This window comes from Typopeltis vanoorti, chromosome 12, assembly GCF_054136105.1.
Source record: "Typopeltis vanoorti isolate ZY-2024b chromosome 12, IOZ_Tvanoo_1.0, whole genome shotgun sequence".
Lineage (NCBI taxonomy): Eukaryota > Metazoa > Arthropoda > Arachnida > Uropygi > Thelyphonidae > Typopeltis > Typopeltis vanoorti.
Window position 1 is genome coordinate 33405971 of NC_143560.1, and position 23249 is coordinate 33429219.

General features: G+C 34.9%; 1 protein-coding gene across 1 annotated transcript in view; it reads right to left on the minus strand.

Moving 5' to 3' along the window:
- Positions 1–23249, minus strand: part of LOC150100673 (rho guanine nucleotide exchange factor 17-like) — a 425511-nt gene that overhangs the window by 265476 nt on the left and 136786 nt on the right. Inside the window, exons 4-5 of the mRNA XM_090401857.1 lie at positions 20511–20627; positions 1769–1861 (exon numbers count right to left, since the gene is read on the minus strand). Coding sequence (XP_090257983.1) covers positions 1769–1861; positions 20511–20627 — 210 coding nt within the window. The remainder of the gene's footprint in view (positions 1–1768; positions 1862–20510; positions 20628–23249) is intronic.

Here is a 23249-nt window from a genome sequence, read left to right on the forward strand (position 1 = left end):
AAAACAAACAAACCAGCTAGAAGAATACATGCAATTGACAGCAACAATATACTATGCAGATAGGATTACTATCCTATGAGAGCATTAATAAGGTTTCAAAGGAGCCAAGTTACTTGGTTATGACAAGCCGCTGAGCAATCCAAAAATGGTATGACTGGATGGAAGAAAACAAGGGGAACATACCTTAAAAGTTGCATAAGATGTAGTTAGCAAGGGCATGAGGATTTGATTTTTTGCTTGGAAAATGGTGAATGAGTGGAAGAGATTGCAGGAGGTCTGACCATGAGTGCTTTGTCAGCGAACAAGTTTAAGGAGAGATATGATTGGCATTGTGTCAATAATGGTTAGTGTGAACTTCTTGCAGCATCTTCAGACCAAATGTAGATGCCTGTGTAATAATAATAATAATAATGACAAAATCTATCCACCATGTTACTAGTGCACTATAGGAATAGCCTCTAGTATTTTGGATTGTATAGAACTGTTCAATGAGACTCAACAATGGATCCTTCAAAGTCAAAGTCAACAATTGCAATTTCTTTAGCATAGGTGTGATGTGTGGAGCTTTGGATGACTTTGCAGTAATTTGTCATAATTAGTGAACTTAGTATAGCAGTGTTTTCTACAGTGAGGATCACTGTATAATCTAAATTATTAGACAGTAATAACATTTTCTTTGTTTTTAACAGTAAAGATCTCAGCTACACCAGAAATTTAAGAGGTTAGACATTGATTATCATTCATTCTGGAGCTAATGGAGAGATAAAAAAAAAAGATAAACAGATGTCTAAAAATAATTAAACTGATAAAGTTAGCCATCAGACAATATGTACTCAGACACTGCTACAAAAGAGAGAACAAAGAAAATTCAATTTATAAAATTCTTGAGTTGTGAATCAATTGCAGACTCCTCAAGTAGCAACCTCTGAGAATGTATGTAGTTATGTATGTATGTAACCTTGGCCATTGGGCCGAGGGTCTTGTGAAGTCATAAGAGTATATGACTTTCACAAAAGAAAATGGTAAAAGATCAATATTAATTACGAGGATAGAAGGAGAATCTCAAAATTAAATTTTCTCAGAACTTAGAAGGCACTGAGACAACCACATTTATTGGTATTTGGTATGTATTTTAGAGTTATGCAAATTTCAGAAAGTCAGACTTGTATATGCTTCTGTATAAGAGAGAGGCTTTTCATTTATCCTATGCACAGAATCCAAGAATCATTCATAGCGGTAGTATATTTTATATACTTTTTGGTATACCATAGTCCCCCCCCCCCTATCCACGGTGAGGGTCACTTTCTGAAACCACAGATTCACTATCTGTGGTTTCAGTTATCCGCAGTCAACCCTGGTCCAAAAATATTAAATGGAAAATTCCAGAAATAAGCAATTTATAATTGCATCGGCAAAGTGAATATTAGATCCAACATTATTTCAAAACTAATTGTTTGTAGAAACCATGAAAGTTTTGTAAGTTGACCTGAGAGCTTACGAGAATAAAATCCTCGGCATCCCCGAGTTGCCTTAGCTTGCATTACTTGACTTAAGTAGCTAAGGCAACTCAGGGATGTAGATAGAATTAACCATTCTATTGTAGCATTAATTAGGTTTCTAAGAAACTACTTGGCCAAATGGGTCATTAAGTCTAACAAGTAAGAAAAATATGAGATACGCAATCATTTTGTAGAACAGAAGACAAATAATAAACAGGATTTCTAAAAATGTTTACAACAAAAGTAATTCATATCTGAAATAAACACACCTTGATAAGCAACTCATAACGGGGTATCCTCTGTACTGGCATTATCAGAAGTGCATCAAGAGTCAGCTTTCCTTTATGTTCTCTTGACATGTGCTAAAAAAAAAAGAGAAAAAAAAGTCAATGTATTTCATTCATGATAATTATTAGAAAATCATAAATACAGTTAACTTGTTGGAATGAAACCATTTCTACAATTGTCATTCTGTTTAAAAATCTACTAAACCATGTTCTCATAAAAGTATTCTGCAACTGGTATGAAAGAAGATAAGGTAAAATAAAATGTGAAAGAACAAGAACAGAACAAAAGAGTAAGAATGAGCAAAGAACGTCAGTAGTAAAACAGCGACTTGGGAAATGTCAACTTCAATGAGATCTGATATTTAGAAATGTGTCAGACAGCTAATAAAAGTGTGTTTGTCAAAACAAAGATAAGAAACATTCTGGGGACTATTATAAACCAGCTTAAAAAAAACAACCAAAAACAGGAACATCAGGAGAAGTAGATGTAGCAAACCATGTGAAGCAGCTGTGGTAATAGTACTCTCTCTCGCTCTAGAAGAATACTATCCTAACCGTTATGACTCAATAACGGCTACATTACCAAAGTCAATCTATTATCTGATCCAGTTAGAAATAATACTGCATCATGGTATTTACTGTAATTTAGTTCATCCACTAGTCAAAACACAAAATATTCTGCCAAAGTTCTGTATTCAAACTATTCAAATAATTCTGATATTCCAATACCAATATCACAAAAACCTCTCCACTCATACACAACCTAGATTTAAATCAGTAAAAGTGACTTAAGAGAATAGCAGTCAAACTCTAACAGAATTTGTTCAATATTTGGGATACCTGAATGCAAGCACAGATTATATCACATTTTCTATTACTATCATCAGAGATATTGCCATCACAGAAAAATCAGAGGAAACCATTTATATAAAATTAAGAGCTGTTTTTGTTATTTTACATATTAATAACCAATCTCCAATAAAAATTAAAAACCATTCTTTGGAGATGGAGCATAATCAGTATTTTCTCTAGATGCATAATTAGAATCCTTCCTCCTGCACAAAAAATAATATAGTGTATATGAAGAATATATATATGTAATTATTAATAACAAACATTCATAAAATCAGCAGACCCCAATGTGAATAATGATATGTCACTAGACCCATTATAAGACCTTTCATAATGGGTCTAGTGACATATCATTATTATTATTATTACATGACACTTCCAAGGAGTCCAAAGACTCATCGAGGGAAGGCACCTACTCTACACCACTCAATCCACCAACTACAACAAACCACAACTACACCAACATCATCTAACTGCCCACCACCACCACTGGTATTTTCACAGGCAATCACAAACATCCATGGCAGAATTTGAACCTGCAGCCTTTTGGCTGGAGAGCAGATAGGCTAACCACTGGGCCAACTGAATTGTATTGAACCTTATATTGCTTATATCGAACCTTAAGCTCATTCGTACTCTTAATACTCACAAACTCAGGCAATGTTGGTGTTGTTATAGGCCAAGGAATGTGAAGAGCAGAGACAAAGAAATGTATATGCAATTGGCTTAGTAAGCAAGAGAAGGATGATCATTATGGATGGTTTTAATTATGGCAATAGTAATTAGAATGAAAAGATAGCATCAGGGAATGAGGAGAATCCTTGAGTTCTTAAGAACTACTACCTTAAGCAACATGTAAGAGGAGAGGATATACAAGGGTTGATAGCCTTAGATCTGATTGCATCATCAAAGGATGTGCTTGTGAATCTAAAGAGCATCTAAACTTCTGCCAGTTGGCAAGAGTGCCTATAAGATGATCACCTGGGTTGTCACATGAGATGTCAGTCACATGAGAACTTCTGTGATGAAGGGATATATATATACAGGGTGTTCGGGATAAATTTGACAGTTTCGTAAGGAAAAAGAAAATCTTCTTTGTATCTATTAAATTTAATGAATTGACAAAAAAACATTACAGGCAGAGTTAATTACAATACTATCAACAAGATTTACTCAAAATAACCACCATTAGCATCGATCACAGCTTCAATTCTGCTTCGGAACCTCGAACAAGCTGATGCTACAGTCTCCCTGGGAAGGGCCGCAAAAACTGTTTTAATTTTATCCATTAACTGGGCTTTTGTATTACTGGAAGTGCGATTGGTGTCTTTTTCAACTGCGCCCCATACAAAATAATCCATGGGGTTAAGGTCTGGGGAGTTTGGAGGCCAAACATTTGGACTGGTGAAGTCGTAGAAATTTTCAGACAACCATTTTTGACTTTTCCCAGAGGTGTGGCAAGGGGCCGAATCCTGCTGCCATACATACGGCCTACCATTGGCTACCCTTGTTATCCAGGGCTTGACTACAGTTAGCAACTCCACGAACAAAGCCCGAATTCCAATGCCAGGGTTCTTCAACACCTGTTCCTGCAGATTTGAGAGGAATTCTGCTGTACGAACGCAATCAGATCGTCTGCTAGGGATCTTTCTTCTTGCTACATCCTCGTAGTCACCATTGCAAGTCTCTAGTTCATGCCTGATTGTTTTTACTGTATTCAGGGAGCATTGGGCAGCAGTCGTAATATCCTTATTTTGATGGCGGGCACGAATCATCATGATACAAGTTATTCTCTTCCATGATTCAGGTGGGTTCCAGCTATCCATCCTTTCTGACATCTTGTATATGAATGAAGAAGGGTCCAAACTTTTAAATGAAGAGAAGTGTGTGTTAATACATGTAACTTACGGAAAAATATAATTAATTATAAATATGTCAAATTTATCCCGAACACCCTGTATATATATATGTGTGTGTGTGTGTGTGTGTGTGTGTGTGTGTGTGTGTGTAGAATTACAGGGCTGATGATTGTGAAATGCTTGGAAAGAGGAGTTGAGTGGAAAGAAAACAGATGCTATTTGGTCATTGATCAAGAGCTATTTAATAATAGCAGTGTCCAAGTGTATTCTGAAGATGAAAAGGCTAAATTAGGAATAAAATGGATAAATGAAGAAATTAAACATGAAATCTAGAAGAAGAAGACACTGGGGAAGAATAAAAGATGAATGTTGGTAATAATTGTTGTGTGAAGAGTACAAAGAGCAGGCCAGGAAGGTGACTCAGTTGTTGAAGTCAGAAAAAGTGCCGCATGAGCAAAAATTAGCCAATCAAGCCAAGAAAAATCATAGTGATTTTCTTTCGATATGCAACTAGTAGAAGGAACAATGCCTATGGGAAGATGCTGTTAGTTGAAGACAATGGTGAGTTGTTAACTAATGCAAAGGATACACATTGCTTGGAAAGAAGTCAATGGACATCCCATAGGAAAGGTGCATTATGCCATGTAACAAGTCATGTGTTTGCAGCCAGTATAAATTGGAGGAATACGATATTCCCAAGTCAGTGTAACTGTGTTCAGGTGCAATGGCTGCAATAAATGAACCGACAGAGTTTGAAAGAGGCATTGTAATAGGATGTCATGTTACAGGCCTATCTGTTCAGCAAACTGTTGACAAATTGGGTCATCCCAGGTCAACAATAAGTGAATACATACTGAGGTGGAAGCGCATGGAGTCAACTGCAAATGCTACCTGTGGTGGACAATCCACCACACTCACCGAATGTAACTGTAGGATGCTACAAAGGATAATATGTAAAAACTGTCATTTGTCTACCAACGTATTGAATGCAGAGTTCCAGGCATCAACTGGAACATGAATCTGCACAAAAACATTCAGAACAAAGGCTCACAACATGGGTTTCCATGGTAGAACTGCAATTTGCAAGTCCTACATTACCCAAACCAACATTCAGCATTATCTTCAGTGGTGCAAAGAGCATGTAGTGGGACATGGAAACGTGGAAAGCTGGGTTATGGAGTGGTAAATCATGCTAGATCTTTTATGGAGCAGCTAGATGGGATGGGTGTAGTGGATATCCTGTGAATGTCTCTTACTAGAGTGTGTAACTCCAACTATTGAATTTGGAGGTGGCGTGAGGTGTGATGGTACGGTCCTATTTATCCTGGTTTGGCTTCAGACCTCTGATTGTGGTGCCACGAATACTGAACTCTGAGAAATATCTGAACATTTTGAACAATGCAATGCTCCTACTTTGAAGCATTTCTACAAAAATGGCCATTCTGTCTTTCAGCAAGACAATGCACCCTGTCATAATGCTGCTGCTGCTGCTGTAACTGCATAGTTTGTAGATATGAATGTCAGCACACTTGATTGGCCTCCACAGAGTCCTGATCTCAACCCTACTGAACATCTGTGAGATAAAATGGAACACTGGGTGAGGTTGCAATAGGATAAGTCCCCAAGTAACTGAAAGTAGGAAAAAAAGGAAGACAGAGATAAGACTGAGGCTATAAATAATAGGCAAATCATTTCTGTGTTTTGAGTGGTTGTGGTTAAAGTGTTAGAGATTGGTGAGGGCTAGAATTTATTAAGGGGAGATCATGTTTTAGCAATCTGCTTATGTACAACAAGGTGACAAATTCAATGAATAAAGGTAATGCATAATACAGTAGTGTACGTGGATTTTTCAAAGGCCTTTGATAAACTGTCATATCGCAAGTTGGTAATTAAACTAAAACAGTATTAGGTTATTATTATTGTTTAACTTGTATGTTTACAATATTGGGACAGACTTAACTGGAGATATGCAGCTGTTTGCCAATGATGCAAAGCTTGGAAAAACTATAAGGAGTAGAGCAGATGCATTAGCCTTGCAGGAAGATCTCAATAGACCATGTGAGTGGTGGAGCTATCAGTTTAATGTTATTGTAGTTAATGTTAATGTTATTGTATTTAATGTTTAATGTTAATGGTGAAATTTTGAAGGTACTAGAAGAGATAAGAGATCACGGAGTAATAGTGAATAGAAATTTGGAGTTTAGGGGTTAGACTGCTAAAATTGTAAGAACATCACAACAGATTATGGCAAATGATGAGGACGGACCTTGACATGCAGAAGCAAAGGGGTGATGGTTCCTTGTCATTCCTTGATCAGACTGCATGACTATTGTGAACAGACCTGAGGGTATGAAGATCTTTTATAGAGGTTCCAGAGAAGGTTCACTAAGTTGGTGTCAGGTCTATGGAACATGGGATATGAGAACAGATTGAGGAAAGCATCTTGCAGAACCTTGTGAAGAGAAAAGGGGATATAACCGAGATGTATAAGTTGTAGAGAGTTGTTACTAGATTAGTCTGGAGGAGATTTTTCATAAGTAGAGCCAAGAGTCTACTATTTTTCATAGAGACAAGATTAGAACAAGAGGCCATCCCTGGCAGCTTATAAGGAGAGTATGAGCAATGGAACAAGGAGCAGGTTCATTGCATGGAAGGTGGTTCAAGAGTGGAATGCATTGCCTGAAGGTGTTTTGAGTGCAGAAACTGTGAATGGGTTTAAGGTACAGTTCAATCATCTTTTTTGCATGAGAATATGGACCTCTTGTGATGAGTCTTTAGGCTTCATGGAACTCTAATGTTAGTAATAATAATAATAATAATAATAGTGAATTTCATTTATCCACTTATCCATATAAGAAATCTACTCTTCACTCCACCATCTTCACCACAACTTTATGAAAATTCTAGAGACCTTATTTTCTACCCTATCATCTTCTCTTCTATGCATAATCATTTTTGTATTAATCCTGCAAAATCCCTCTTCTCAACCTAAACTTCTGTACCATATCATCACTTTGTGCCTATCCACTATACTATGCAATTTATATTTTTTCAACTTCTTCCTAAGCAGCTTTCCAAAGTTCTGATATTACCTTAGTCACTTGTTGCTGGACCCTCTCCAGAGTTCCTTATCACAAACAGCCCAGTTTAAGAAGTTCCTTTGTTCAATGCCTTGTGCAGTGGCACAACTATCTCCTTATCTCTGTCCTCCTTATCATAACAACAATGCTCTTTCACAAGACTTGTACTTTTTTTCAACAACTTATACTTCATGGTAAACACCAAAAGAATGAAATAAATGTGTTTTTTATTAAGTTGCTAATATTTAACTGGATTTTCAACCAAACATCTTCAGAGCACCCTCCTTAATGGTATCTCCACCTTGAAGCAATAAGGAGGCTTGCAAGCACCAATGACCTCAAAAGCTATGCTAGAAGTAGCTAAGCTACTGGTAGGACCTCCCTAGCTGGACAGGTCGAGAGATTTTGACAAATTTATACCCTGGTCTTCCAGTTTGGAGATTTTGCGTAAGGTTGGTTACCTTACCAAGTAAAAAATTTCTACAATTCAGATGCTTGAACTGGAAAATTCATCAGACCAAAACAATGGAAAATGAGCATTGTACTTCATGCTAAACACCAAAGGAATGAAATAAATGTGTTTTTTATTAAGTTGCTAATATTTAACTGGATTTCCAACCAAACATCTTCAGAGCACCCTCCTTAATGGTATCTCCACCTTGAAGCAATAAGGAGGCTTGCAAGCACCAATGACCTCAAAAGCTATGCTAGAAGTAGCTAAGCTGGTAGGACCTCCCTAGCTGGACAGGTCGAGAGATTTTGACAGATTTATATCCTGGTCTTCCAGTTTGGAGATTTTGCATAAGGTTGGTTACCTTACCAAGTAAAAAATTTCTACAACTCAAATGCTTGAACTGGAAAATTCATCAGACCAAAACAATGGAAAATGACCAAGTAAGGATAAAAGTAACTGATTAGGAATCTCAGACATTTTAAACATAGCCATGTGGAATGTGCGAAGCATAATAACAAAGAAATGAGAATTAGTAAAACAACTAAAAATTAAAAATATTAATATAGCCGTGATAACAGAAACAAACAAAAAAAAAAAAAATTAAAGAGAACAAAAGATATATATGGTTTTATTATGCTATAGAGAGTGGACCAATATATCAGAGCTTTTAGTGGTGTGGCTATTTTAATTGATGATAAATAGAAAAATAGAATATGAAAGTAAAATTTTGTAAATGATTCAATTATAACAGTGAAATCAAAAATAAATAGAAGTTACTTAAATATCATAACAGTATATACCCCTGAAGAAGGCAGGAAAGAGGATTCCAAACAATTCTATGAGGAACTACAAAAACAGCTAAATAAATGTAATAAAAATGAACTGTATATTAATAGCAAGAGATCTTAATGCCAGAGTTTGAAACAATCCAATCCCAATGTCTTAGGAAAATATGGAGAAATTTGCATGAATAACAATGGTCAAGAACTATCAGACGTCTGTACTTTCAATAATTTTAAAATAACCAATACTTTTTTTTCAAAAAAAATAATAATAATATAAATAAATATACTTGGAATGGCAGAGGAACAAGATCTATAATTGATTATATCATTACTAATCAGAAACTAGCTCCACATGTGAAAGATGTACGTGTTTAGAGAACAAGTGAAATTTTTTTCAGATCATTATTTAGTAGTCTCTAAAATAGAAATACTAACAAAATAGAGAAAGGAAGTAAATAAGAAAAAACAAGAAAACAGAATAAGTATACAAAGTATATCTATACAAGAAGAAAGCATTATATTGCTGTATCAATCACAATTAACAGATTACCAAAAAGGAGCCTAAATCAGTGATAATAAAGATAATCCATAAAGCCATCTCTAAAGTCATTGGGGAAAAATATATATATTAAAAAGATTAAAAATCTGGAACACAGATATAGAAAATGCAATAAAAGAAAAACAACTGGCATACAAATCACTCCTTCAAAAACATACAAAGGAAACAGAAAAAATATACAAAAACAAAAGAAATATAGCTAAAATCATAGCACAGAAAGCTCACTAAGATGCTTGGGACAGATTTATTAATAAAAAAAAAGACATGCATGGAAGACAAGATATGAGTTAGCCGATCTCATACGTTGGTAGCAGGATTTTTTCTCCCAGAAACTTGGATTTTTCATCTCACAAATCGGCCCTTCAGAATACATGCAATTTACAGATAAAAAATACTAGCGGTGGTGGTTGTGGGCAGTAGATGGCATTGATGTAGATGATTGGTAGTAGAGGTTCTGTGTAGTAGTGTAGATGGAGAGTTGTACAGTAGGTGTCCTCCCGCGATGAGTCTTCAGGCTCCTTGGAGGTGTCATGAATAATAATAATAATAATAATAATAATAGTCTACAAATTATTAAGGAAAATAAACAACAAAGAAAGAGATACAGCACAAATCAACATAATGCAGGAGAAACAATGGAAGAACATTATAAGAATTTATGGTATGACCCAAATTTAATAATAGAAAATAACAATGAAGAAATTAGTACTGATATAGAATCAATAAAGAAGAACTAAAAGAAGCAATAAAAGTATCAAAAAAATAGAAAATCAACCATTAGATGGCATAAATACAGAGCTTTGGAAATATGGTGAAAAATATTTACATCACATATTTTTAAAATTAATAAATAACTGTTGTAGGAAATGTGAGGTTCCATCAGATTGGTTAAAAGGTAAGGTTATATCTATATTTAAGAAAGAAGACAGAGTAGGTTGTGGAAATTACGGGAGAATAAGTTCTTAAATATAGGTTACAAATACAGTAAAACTCTGAATAAAAGACTAGGAAATATTGCAAACAATCCACTCTCAGAAGAACAAAATGGTTTCAGACACAGAAGATCATGTATTGACAATATTTATGTGTTAACACAAATTATTGAAAAAAGACGAACATTTAATTTGGAGACTCATATGGCCTTTACAGATTATGAAAAAAGACGAACATTTAATTTGGAGACTCATAGGGCCTTTACAGATTACAAAAAGCTTTTGATAAAATACACAGAGAAAAGCTATGGAATATAATGAAAAAACAATGATATCCATTACGTTTGGTATAAGCTATACAAAGTTTATATAAAGATACAAAAATACAGTTACAGTTAGGTAATAAATTAACAGAAGAGATTGAAATAAATTAGGGCATCAGACAGGGATGTAGCTTATCTCCAACTCTATTCAATATATATATTGACCAGATTATTAAAATATGGAAAACAACAATAAGACAAGGTATCCAGTTAACCAGAAGAACTGTTATCAATACAATGCCGTATGCAGATGATCAGATTATATTACAAGACAATGAAAATGACCTTCAAAAATCAGTTTACGAATTAAACAAAATAAGCCAACAATACAATTTAAAAACTTCACAAAAGAAAACAAAAGCCAGGGCATTTAAAGATCAACATCGTGTTAGATCAAAAATAGTTATAGAAAATAAAATAATAGAACAGATGACAGAGTTTAATTTAGGCTGCATAATAACATATCTAAAAGATAAAGATATAGATGAAAAAATAAAGAAATTTCAGAAAATCTGTAGAACAATTAAAGGGACACTGAATAAAAAAAAAAAAAAAAAAAAAAAAAACTCAACTAAAATTTTATAAAGTAATAGCCACTCCTGCTCTACTATGTGGTTCAGAAACATGGACAGTTAAAAAGAAAGATGAAAGCAAAACACAGGCTGCAGAGATGAGATTTTTAAGAACATTAAGGGATGCACAAAATTGGACCATATAAGAAATGAAGACATTAGAAAAGAACTAGATATTTATGACGTAAATGAAAAGATCAAGGAATACAGAGAGAGAGAGAGAGAAATGCAAAGACCATCTATTTAGGATGGAAAGATATTTGCTACCAAAAGAGGTGGATAGATATAGACCAAAGGGAAAAAGAGAGAGAGACCAGCTGCAAGATGAAAAGACCAGTGAAGCCAGAACAGACAGATGCCTAATCCTTGAAGAGAAGAAGAAAAATTCCTCAGAGCACAAATTACGACTGTTATAAAACACATAGAATCGACTATGTTGTTGCAGACCTAATGTCCTATCATGGCACCTTTGAGGCACTAGATAAAAGGAGGTAAATATTAATACAGAGAATTCAGACTAAATGTGATCTTAGAATGAGAGTCTCATTTGGAAATTGATGCAGCCATATTTATTGAGGTTAGGAGAATGTTTCACAGCTGAGCTGATTCTAAAAATCTCAGGTGTCAAGTGCAAATCAGATGATGGGAGATGAAGTACTTTGTCTATTTTATAGGGATTACAGCCACTGGCTAAGTTAAGTGAGTTCTGTCACAAGCTATGTCATTAGAACAAATGACCCTACTCTGTGTATAAGTGTTTAGGTTTTGAAGATGCTGTACGTTAATAAAGGAGAGAGGGAGTTGCTTGTGGGGGGGGGGGGAGACAAAAAATTTCTGATTTTGTTAACTGCTTGTGAAGATTGTAGGTGAAGTTATTTATGTCATCAACCATGGTACTAGATTTATGAAATTTTGAAGCACCATATATCTAGGACAGTTTAACACAGTAAGATTTTAGTTTTGTGTCATTTAAAAAGTGCATGTAACTTTTTAAATGCACTTTTTCCTTTGAGACTTATTGGGATCCTTATAACTTCACAAGTAGAAAAGTCCATGCGTTAAAAACCTTTCAGTTCTTGACCCCCCCCCCCAGATATACAGATTACCAAAAATGCACAAACCCAATTCCCCAATTCCACCCCCTAAGACCTATAGCAAATGCAGCAGATTCCCCATGATATAAATTAGCAAAACAGTTAGCAAGCTCTCTTTCCTCCCCTCCCCCACTGGTCATGCCACTTCCTATATAAAAAATTCCATCAATTTTAAAACTTCCATCGAGAATTTATTATTATTATTACATGACACTTTCAAGGAGTCCGAAGACTCATCAATCCAAACTAGAATTTTCACACAATCACAAACATCCATGCCATGGCAGGATTCGAACCCGCAGTCTTCTAGCTGGAGAGAGTGGATATGCTAACCACTTGGCCAACCAGGCAGGCGATGATAGGTCTTTCTACTTTGAGGGGCACAATGTTCTGTTGTTCTTCCAATTGCGCTATGAAGGTTTCATCTTCATGGTAATTTTATGTGTGTGGGAAGAGGGCCACATTGCAACTTTTTAAATGCATTTTTTTTCCTTTGAGAGCTACTCGGATCCTTAAATTCCTTATGAATTCACAAATAGTAAAATGTCTGTGTTAAAAACCTTTCAGTTCTTCCCCCCCCCCCCAGATTTAACATTAAATAAAACTGATATTTTGGTTAGCTTTAATATTACCTCACTGTTCACCAATATTCCCTTAAATAACACCTTATTACTTATAAAGAAAGTTTTTCCTCCTGATATTACTGATCTGTTGTCCTTTGCTATCCATTCTGGATATTTCTCTTAGAAGCACAAAATTTATAAATAGATACAGGGTACTTCTATAGGTTCTCCCCTCTTCAAACTCCTTGCCAATTTTTTTATGGAATATTTTGAAAAACAAGCTCCTGACACAGCCCCTGTCAAACCTTCTATCTGGTTAAAATATGTGGATGATGTGTTCTCCATTTGGCCTCATGTCCCAGACACATTATTCTTTCCTCTTTATCTCTATAGTGTTCACTATAGAATCCAGTTTACCATGGAAAAAAAAAAAAGAAACTAATTATGGTGTAGCCTTTCTAAACACCTTGGTACCAAGCCTACTCAATGGTAATCTGTCCTTTTCAGTATACAGAAAGTCCACCCACACAGGCAGATACTTTCACAAACTTTCCCATCATGAGGTACTTCAGAAAAGATACTCAGTGTACTCACAAAGATACTCTGTGGTCAGTGTATTTGGAGAGATCTCCAATACACTGACCACAACTGCTCTCTTGCATTCTTTGGTCCTCCTCATTACACGACTCCCATTAAGCAGCAAAGTAAAGGGTACAATTGACCCCTTTGTACATTCAATTATGTCATAACCATAAAGACTGATTAATATCTAGCCTAATCAATCCCTCACACAGACCTCTGGTTTATCAACTTCTAGTCCCTATAGCATTCACCTTTCTTCCCAGTATTGCACAGCAACACTCATACAAGAATCAAATATACTAAAAAAGTGCTCATTAAATAATTCTGCTATATCTTTGCTATGGTCATGGTCACTTAGCCACCATCACACAAATGCTACCTTTTCATTATTCCTGTTTTTGATAGATTATAGCAGAAAATTCAGTCTTTCTTTCTTTCTTTCTTTCTTTACATGCTACTTTTAAGTCTGTGCTTTATATTTCTTATGCATCCTGCCTTTGCTTATCTTATATTTTGGTATTTGTTCCTTTGTTCTGTAGTACTGGAGATATTCTAGGCTCTGGCTCATGTTTTTTATTATGGCTATCTTTTGTAATCAATGAAAAAAAATGAAGAAATTCATTACTTTAAGCATACTCTCTCCTTCAATGAGTAGTACGAATTGAGGATGATGAACAAAATTTTAGGCATGCCTCCTATTAATTCCAACAAGCAAAATTTCAGAAAATTGCAGCAATGCTACTTAATTTCGGGTTTGTGTTCGTCCAGTTTGGACCCATCATATGTGTGCAAAAATGTCTACATGAGTAAAGCATTAGAGAAGAATAGAGATCTGCAAGATGTCCAACTGTGTCACGCAGACTGCAAACAAGAGTATACAAAAGAACATGCAGGTAGATTATTATGTCTGGGCACAAATGCTAGGAGTATCAGAAACAAAGAGGTAGAGTTTGTTGCCTTAGTCAATATGTTGCGACCTCAGATTGTAGGAATTAGTAAGACCTGGATATCAGAATCAGACGTACTAACTGGTATCGAGTATCTGCTAATGATATAGGATGACTTAAATCCAGTTAGAGTTGAGACCTATGAATGTAGTAATACTACTAACAATATTTCATGTGGCAGTGAGTTTGAAGCCATCTGGTGTGAGGTGGAATCTAACAAGACAAATTACATAGTGGGGTGTTGTTACAGACCTTGGGATCGGTTGCTGGTGATGAAGAAATGCATCACCAAATAGAAAAGGTGAGCAAGAAAAGAGTAACCATAATGGGAGACCTTTAATTATCCAAATATTGATTGGGTAGCAGTAGAATCTCATGAGAAGAATGAAAATGCATTTATTGAGCTGCTGTGGGACAACTTCCTCAAGTAGTATGTGACAGAAGGAACTCGAGGTCAAAGAGTGTTAGATTTGATTATAGTGTCAGAGGGCACTTCAGTTAAAGACATAACTATTCTGCCTCCAGTTGGTGACAGTGATCATGCGGTACTCACTTAGGAAGTGACTAAGTTTATGAATGTTCCATTCAGAAAAGGTTGCATGCTAAACTACAAAGCAGAAAATTATGACCAACTGAGGAGTATACTCAGTTCAGTGGAATGGGATCGGTTGCTGTATGGAAAGAATATAGACAGTGCATGGGAAGCATTTAAACAATACTTAAATGATATGATATCAGAATGTGTTCTGCGAGTTCGAAGAATAAATAGAGTAGGGGTCAAATGGATGTGTAATCTTATTAAGCAAGAGATTCGTAAGAAAAGGACGATGTGGAAGGAATACCGTTTGCATAAGGATGACATCCATTATGAACATTATAAGCAGCAGGCTAGACTAGTCACAACTGTTGTACGGAAAGCAAAGTCTGATTATGAAAAGAAACTGGCTCTGTGTGCTAAAGACAACCCACAAGAAGTCTATCGATATGCTGCAAGTAAAAGAAAGAATGAATATGAAAGAATAACGCTGCTAAATCCAGATGGTGTGAGGGTTACAGATGCATAAGAGGTTGTTCAATTAATGAGTGCCCATTTCGTTAAAAGCTATCAACCTGGTGAATGCAACATTGAGCTCAATGTTACCTTTTCACTAGATGAAGAAACGCAGGTGTGCAAGGCCAAGGTATTAGAGCTGTTGCACAAACTGAATAAGAATTCAGCAATAGGGACTGATGGAATATCAGCATGTGCTAAAAGAGTGTTCAGCTGAATTGATCATTCCTTTGGCCAAGATGTTTAATATGAGTCTCAAAACAGGGAAGATTCCGCAGGAATGGAAGGAATGTATGGTAATTCCATTGCACAAGGGTGGTACAAAGACCAATGTATGCAGCTATTGACCAATTAATATCTGAGGAGTGGTCGTGAAGATTTTGGAAAAATTGTTTAGGGCCCGCATTCAGAAATGGGTTGACAGTGAATATCTACTTTGCAATGAACAACATGGATTTACTAAGGGAAGGTCATGTTTTAGCAACTTGTTCACATTCTATAACAATGTTACCATTGAACTAGACAAGGGAAATGGATACGCTGGATACACCATGATACTTTTGGATTTTGCTAAGGCTTCTGACAGAATACAGCATGACAGACTTACAATATTAGCATGGATAAAAGGATGGCTGACTGACAGACATCAAAAAGTGGTATACGGGGGATCTGAGTCTGCAAGGTTTAAGGTAACAAGTGGTGTATCACAAGAATCAGTGCTTGGTCCACTGTCATTCAATCTGTATTAATGATATTGGGAAGGATTTTGCAAGTGACATACAGTTATTTGCTGATGATGCAAAGATAGGTAGGGTAATCAGGAATGCTGCTGATATGCAGTCTTTGCAGAATGATTTGAATAGGCTGGAATTGTGGGCATGGGAAAATAGGTGTCAGTTCAATGTCAGTAAGTGTAAAGTCATTCACTTTGGCATGATTAGATATCCAATGTGGGATTAGGCTAGACGAAACTGATGAGGCTAGGGATCTTGGAGTGTTAATAGATAGGAAGTTGAAGTTTAGGGGCCAGGTGTCAAAGATTGCAAATACAACTCAAAAGATAATTGCAATGCTGAAACGAAAGTTCACATGTAAAGATAAGGATGTTATTTTGCCTCTTTACAAGGCCTTGATAAGACCTCACCTGGATTATTGTGTGCAGGTCTAGTCTGCTAGTTTCCATTGTGATTCTGATATATTGGAGAGAGTACAAAGGAAAGTGTTAAAATGATATCAGGATTGTGGAAAACTGATTATGAAGACAGATTCAGAATTTGTATATGCAGACACTAGTAAACAGAAGTGATATGACTGAGACATACAAACTTCTGAAAGGGTCATACAGGATTTCAATTGATGGAATTTTTCAATTTATGGAGGGTGGGGAAAGGATGAGAGGGCATCCTTGGAAGCTGAGAACGAAGGCTGCCAAGAAGGGTGTGAGGGCTAGATTTTTCTCTTAGAGGGTGGTGTGTGATTGGAATGGATTGCCATTGGATATTGTGAGTGCCAGCAGTGTGAATGAATTCAAGAATAAGTATGATAGCTGGTGTGTGTAGTATGTGGCCTCCCTCAATGAGTCTCTGACTCCCTGGAGGTCTCTCTCTTAATAATAATAATAATAATAATTACAATGTTAAAATGGTGTTTATCACAGTGCAAGATTTCTAGGTTCTTGCATCCACCAAAACCACTATATCTACCCATAAAGAAACCTGGAGTATATAAAATTCATTGTGGCATTTGCTATGTAGGCCAGATGAGATAATCTCTAGAGAGATCTGTATGTCAGAACATGTAAAATACACTGAAAAGAAAAGAAAATATAAATTAGGATTAGCCATATTCACACAACAAACACAGGATGCCAAGTATTTTGGCAAAAAATGGAAATGGAAATATTGATCATAACTGTTATATTAGAAAATTTAAGGAGGAATCAGAAATGCTCTCCATCCCTTCCACACACTCACACAGAGTATAACAAAAACCAAGGCTTAAGAGATTCTAGAAGCTCTAACAGCTGCAGATCTGGGATTTGATATGCATTATGTCACAGAATGTGACAGCAATAACTAGCTTTGTTCTCTCTCTCTCTCTCTCTCTCTCTCTCTCTCTCACACACACACACACACACACACACACACTGTTTAATTCAATGTTTTTTCACTTTGTTATATGTACCAGACTGTTGAAGTTTGTGAAAAATCTTTTATGTGTAATTATTCTTTCAAATTTTTTATCAGTTAAATAAGACCTGTGATAGTGATGTTGTAAGTCCAATGACTTGTGAAACTTGTCAGCTTTTATTGTTATTTTAATAAATCTAGTTCTTCTTCTTGGCTTCCCATATTAGGCTGTTTGCATGTAATGTTTTGGCCTACATAGCAAATGCCACAAGAGCAATGAATTTTATATACTCCAGGTTTCTTTATGGGTAGATGTAGAAGTTTTGGTGGATGCAAGAACCTAGAAATCTTGCATCGGGATTTGGGATAAACACCATTGGGACAGACATGTCTCCTATTCCAGAGGAATAGGAGGCATGTCTAAAATTTTGTTCATCATCCTCAGTTCGTACTACTCATTGAGGAAGAGAGTATGTTTAAAGTAATGAATTTCTTCATTTTTTTTCATTGATTACAAAAGATAGCCATTATAAAAAACATTATAAAAAACATCTTCAGTACTACAGAACAAAGGAACAACCACAGAAAAATCAGACTTTAAGCATAACATCGTGTTATATGGAAATCTGGAAAGGACATGATAGTGACACTGTCTAAGCCTATGTGTGAAGCAAAGAAGTAGGATGAGATTTTTTTCTACAATAATATCATCAATGAAAGATTATAAACATATAGTACTTGGAACCATTGGTGAAATAAGGGTTAGATATTTCAGATTATTCTGGAAAGATCTACTCTAGAGACCACACATCATTTTTTTTTTTTAATCTAAGCAAGTTGGTGGTCTCATACTAAGTAATGAATGTCTTCTCCCACCAAAAAAAAAAAAAAAAATATATATATATATATCTCCACATCTTCAAATTCATGCCAAAGCAGAATTTGAAGATGTAGCCTGCTGATTACAGAACAAAGATTCTACATTATAGTTGTTTAACATTTGAGATTTTGTTTAAAATTTGAGATGTAAAAGAAGTCTTATTTTTTTCTGTATCAAATTTTAAACAGCTATCATATAGCTGTTTAAAATCAGAAACAGAAAATGCATCTATTCTGCAACAGAGATTCTATCTCTGTTGTAGAGAGGACAGAGAATGACAGTGAAATGTTTAGACAAATTGATTTGCTAAATACAAAGAAGGTAATCATTATGAATGGTTTTAACTATAGTAATACAGATCTGAGGAAAGAAGTAACATGTGGGAATAAAAAGAATTTACATTCTGCAGAACTAACTAACTAAGAAAGACAGAATGTGATAGAGTTAACATGCAGGTCAAGAGTTTTGGACTTGGTAATAACAACTGATGGAATGATTCTGAATGAGACATTAAATTTGTCCCCAGCATCACGATGAAATTCAAAAATGAAGGCTGAACTCTTTTATTGGTGGTGGACTGTTTTGCAGGAAAGAGAGGAGGCAAGAGATTTTGGAACAAGATGTAATAAGGAGTTAAAGTTCAAGTGACAAGTTGCAAAAGTGGTGAAAACGATGGAATGAAAAGATATTGAAATACAGAAACAGTTGTGGTATTCAACTGTATAAGACATTGGTCAGATTACATATGGACTAGTGTGCATAGATCTGGTCACCTAGATTTCAAAGAGTGATGAGAAAACCATAGACAGAGTTTAGAAAATAGGTAATATCAGGACTGTGGAATGTTAACTAAAAGAGGGTGAGAGAATGTAATCTAAAGAACATGAGTAGAAGGAAAGGAGATAATAATGCTGAAATATATAATTTGTAAAGGTGATCCCAGCAGTACCAAATGAATACTACTGGAATCTTCCAAAGGATAGAAGAATTTTAAAGGGATGACAGTGAGTGAATTTTATTTTTCAATTATACAATTATTATATGAAAGATTATAAACCTATAGTGCATTAATATCGTGGATATGTTAAGGTTTTTTTTTTCATTATTTTATATTTTTATTATTTTTTCATAGTTTTTAATTTTTCTTTTACATAATGAAACATAAGGGCAGAGTTTCTGGAGACAATGTTCTAGAGACTAAACATGGAACGTTATCAAGCCACTTCAGGCTTCCAATAAGTAGGATGCTGGACTTATACAAGACAATGAAATTCATCTCTCACCATTCACAAACATTCATTCTCACAGCAGCAAAATTTGACTCCAACAGCATGTTGGTTGGAGGTGTTGATATGCTGTCCCTTCAGCCAACCAGGCTGGCTCATGCATTGCCAGAACATTGATAGCGAGCGCATGAATAGTGAATGAATTTAAAATGTGAAAATAAAAAATGATAATATTAATATAGCATGATAACAGCAAAAGACTGGGGAAGGGAGGGGGGGGATACATCCATTAACCAAAAATAGTTAAATCAGAATTGAATTTTTATTAATTGAATTTACAATTAATAAAAATTTTCTCACACCATATCTACTTGTAAACTAAGAATTTTTAATGTTCTAATAAAAGTTCATAAATAAAAATTTAAAACATAATTTCATACTTGAAAAAACATAATTATAATTGTGCAAAAGTGTGTAAAATTGTGATTTTTATCATTTAGATACAATTACTTTTGCATTAATTTTGATATCAATTATGCTATAACACAGGCTTACATATCCATCAACAAACAATTCACATATGTGAATAAAATAGATAAGAGAACGGAAAATTTCAGTTGGCTTTTCATGTGAATTAATTATTCAGATCAGCCTCAAAATAAGAAGCTTTGGATTATGCACTTTTACAGTTCAAGATTCCAAACATGCATTGGAAATTGTTCCAAGTTTTTCAAATACATCAGTCCTACTTTCAAAATAACTTAAACAGAACAGTAGCTTCTAGACATTAATCATCATCACCTCTTATGATCTAATCCCTAAACATAAACAAATACCTCCAAGAACTTGGCAAAAGCAGGCTTGGCATGACTGGCAAGCTTAATGGCCTCTTTGGCAGACTTCCAATTGTTGATGAAAGCAGTATATGTATCAATGACAGGCTGTTTGGTGAACTGTAAAGAATATTATCAAGAGATATAAAACATTGACTAAAATTAAAAACAATAACTTTTAATGTTATATATTTAAACTTTTCCCTCATTAACATCTCCCAAGTTTCAGTGAAATTATATGAAAACTGCTATGGAACTATTTTGATAAAGGAAACTAGTCATAAATTTCTGACTGATCAATTAAGGAACTAAGTACAGGTTTCATAAATATTTATGCATCAAAATAAATGAACAGATAACTAATGCACTGTTAGATGACAAAAACAGAGGTTCCCAAACTTTTATATGTTGCATGCCCTTAATTTCACATCTCCTCTCCAGATCAGGTGCAAATATACAGATATGAGATGAAAATTAGCTACGAGTAGATGTATTTTTATAATATAAAGCTAAATATAAACTTTTCAGATATAAAGTATTGCTACAAAAAGTTATTTCTTGTATATTATATTAAATTATATTATATTAATTATAGTATATTATATTATATTATTCACAAATTCAAACTTTCTAAATATATTTCAAGCATTTACAGCAATAAATGTTATCATTTACCTTCTAAAACTGTTGATTTTCTATGATTTTGAAGATCCAGCATGATCTACGAATTTGAATATTTGAATGTAGTGATGTATAGCAACTAAATTACCTTGGCCAAGCAAAATTTTTCAAACTGTTTCTCCATATGTCATTTAAAAAAGTCCTTTATATCAACAACACATGTACCCCCACTGCATAAAAAAAAATTTTTAAAAAAGGCAAAAAATTTGTGTCTCCAAGAGGTTCCCCACTTTGAGAACTTCTGGACTACAAGAGAATATAATGGTTTAGAACAGTGTTTCTCAACATGGGGCGTACGTCCCACAGGGGGGCAATTAGAAAATGTACATATACATATTTATACATATTTATATTATACTTTTTCGGAATTTGGCTGACTATTATGCTGGGGGGGGCATCTAAATCTTTGAGATGCTGAGGTGGGGCATGATCCAAAAAAGGTTGAGAAACACTGGTTTAGAAGTAAATATTAATTAATAAGAAAATTATTATTATATATTATATTATGAAGACCTGTGTAGCTCAGTGTAAGTGGTGCTTGCATCCTCTGCACTTAGCTGCACGAAGATAGACTTATAGTTTGAGTCTAGTCGCTGAGTGGAGGAACTTTATCTAAGCCTTTCTTTGACCAGTTTCCAAGTTAGTCGATCTCTGGCACAGGCATAACAGGTTTTTTCCCTCCCAAAAACTCTGGTTTTTCATCCCGTAAACTCATTATTATTATTATTATTATGTACTATACTATTATATTATTATTAGGTGTAATATTAGATATTACACCTGATACTACTATCTCAGATATGACTCCTCATATGAAGGAGTCATATCTGAGAAGTGAGGTCAGTGGGCTTGTAATAGAAAAAATGCTAAAAGTATTCAAAATGAAGGGAATGAAATTGTATGTTGATAGAGTTCATTCATCCAAAATTTGTCGGAATAAATGAGACATGGTTGAATAAGGATGACATTCTGACAGGAATAGAGATAGAAAGAGATGCAATTTTTTGTGAAGGCACAAATAAGGCACAAACGGAAGAGGAGTGTTACTGATGATGGTAGAAGTGCTGTGCCAATCTAGGGTGGAGATGCAAGGAGCAAATAGTCATGGTGGTTTTGCAGCATGGTGTGAAGTGGAGCTGGGCAGGATGAAATGTTTAGTAGGTGTTGCTATAGACCTGGTAATGTGGAAAGCAGTGAGAAAGAAATGTGTAGGCATATTGGTCTGGCTAATAAGAAAAGGGTGATCATTATGGTCAATTTTTATTATAATAATAATAATATAGACTAGAATGAAGAGACAGCATTTGGAACTAAAGAGAATGAATTTCTTGAGTTTTTTAGGCAGTACATAACAGAGGCTACATGAGGTTCAAGGGTCTTGGATTTGATTATCTCATCAGAAGATATTATTCTAAATGAAGTGTCAAATCTTCCTCCAGTTGGTGAAAATGACCATGAAATTATCACTTAGGTGGTGGCCAGCCATATCAAATTCTCTACAAATTCTCAGACAATCATAATCATTATGATTGTCTTCATAATCAGAATTCCACAATCCTGATATAATTTTTAACACTCTCCTTTGCATTCTCTACTGTATTAGAATCATCACAGAAACCAGACTTGCATGCAATAGTCCAAATAAGGTTTTATCAAGGCCTTGTGAAGAGGCAAAATGACTTCCTTATCTTTACGTCAAGGTTCGTTTCAGCATTACAATTATCCTCTGAGTTGTATTTTCCATCTTTGCTATATATATATAACATGATGCAATATGACACCAATATATGACATTGGATATCTAATCATGCCAAAGTACATGACTTTACATTTACTAACATTGAACTGATAACCATTTACATATGCCCATAATTCAGTCTGTTCAAATCATTCTGCAAGTACTATATATTAGTCATATTCCTGACTACCCTGCATATCTTTGCATCATCAGCAAACATTTGTATGTTACCTCTCATATCCTTCCCAATGTAATTATTGTACAGACTGAATAACAATGGAATAAGAACTGATCCTTTTGGTACACCACTGGTTACCTTGAAT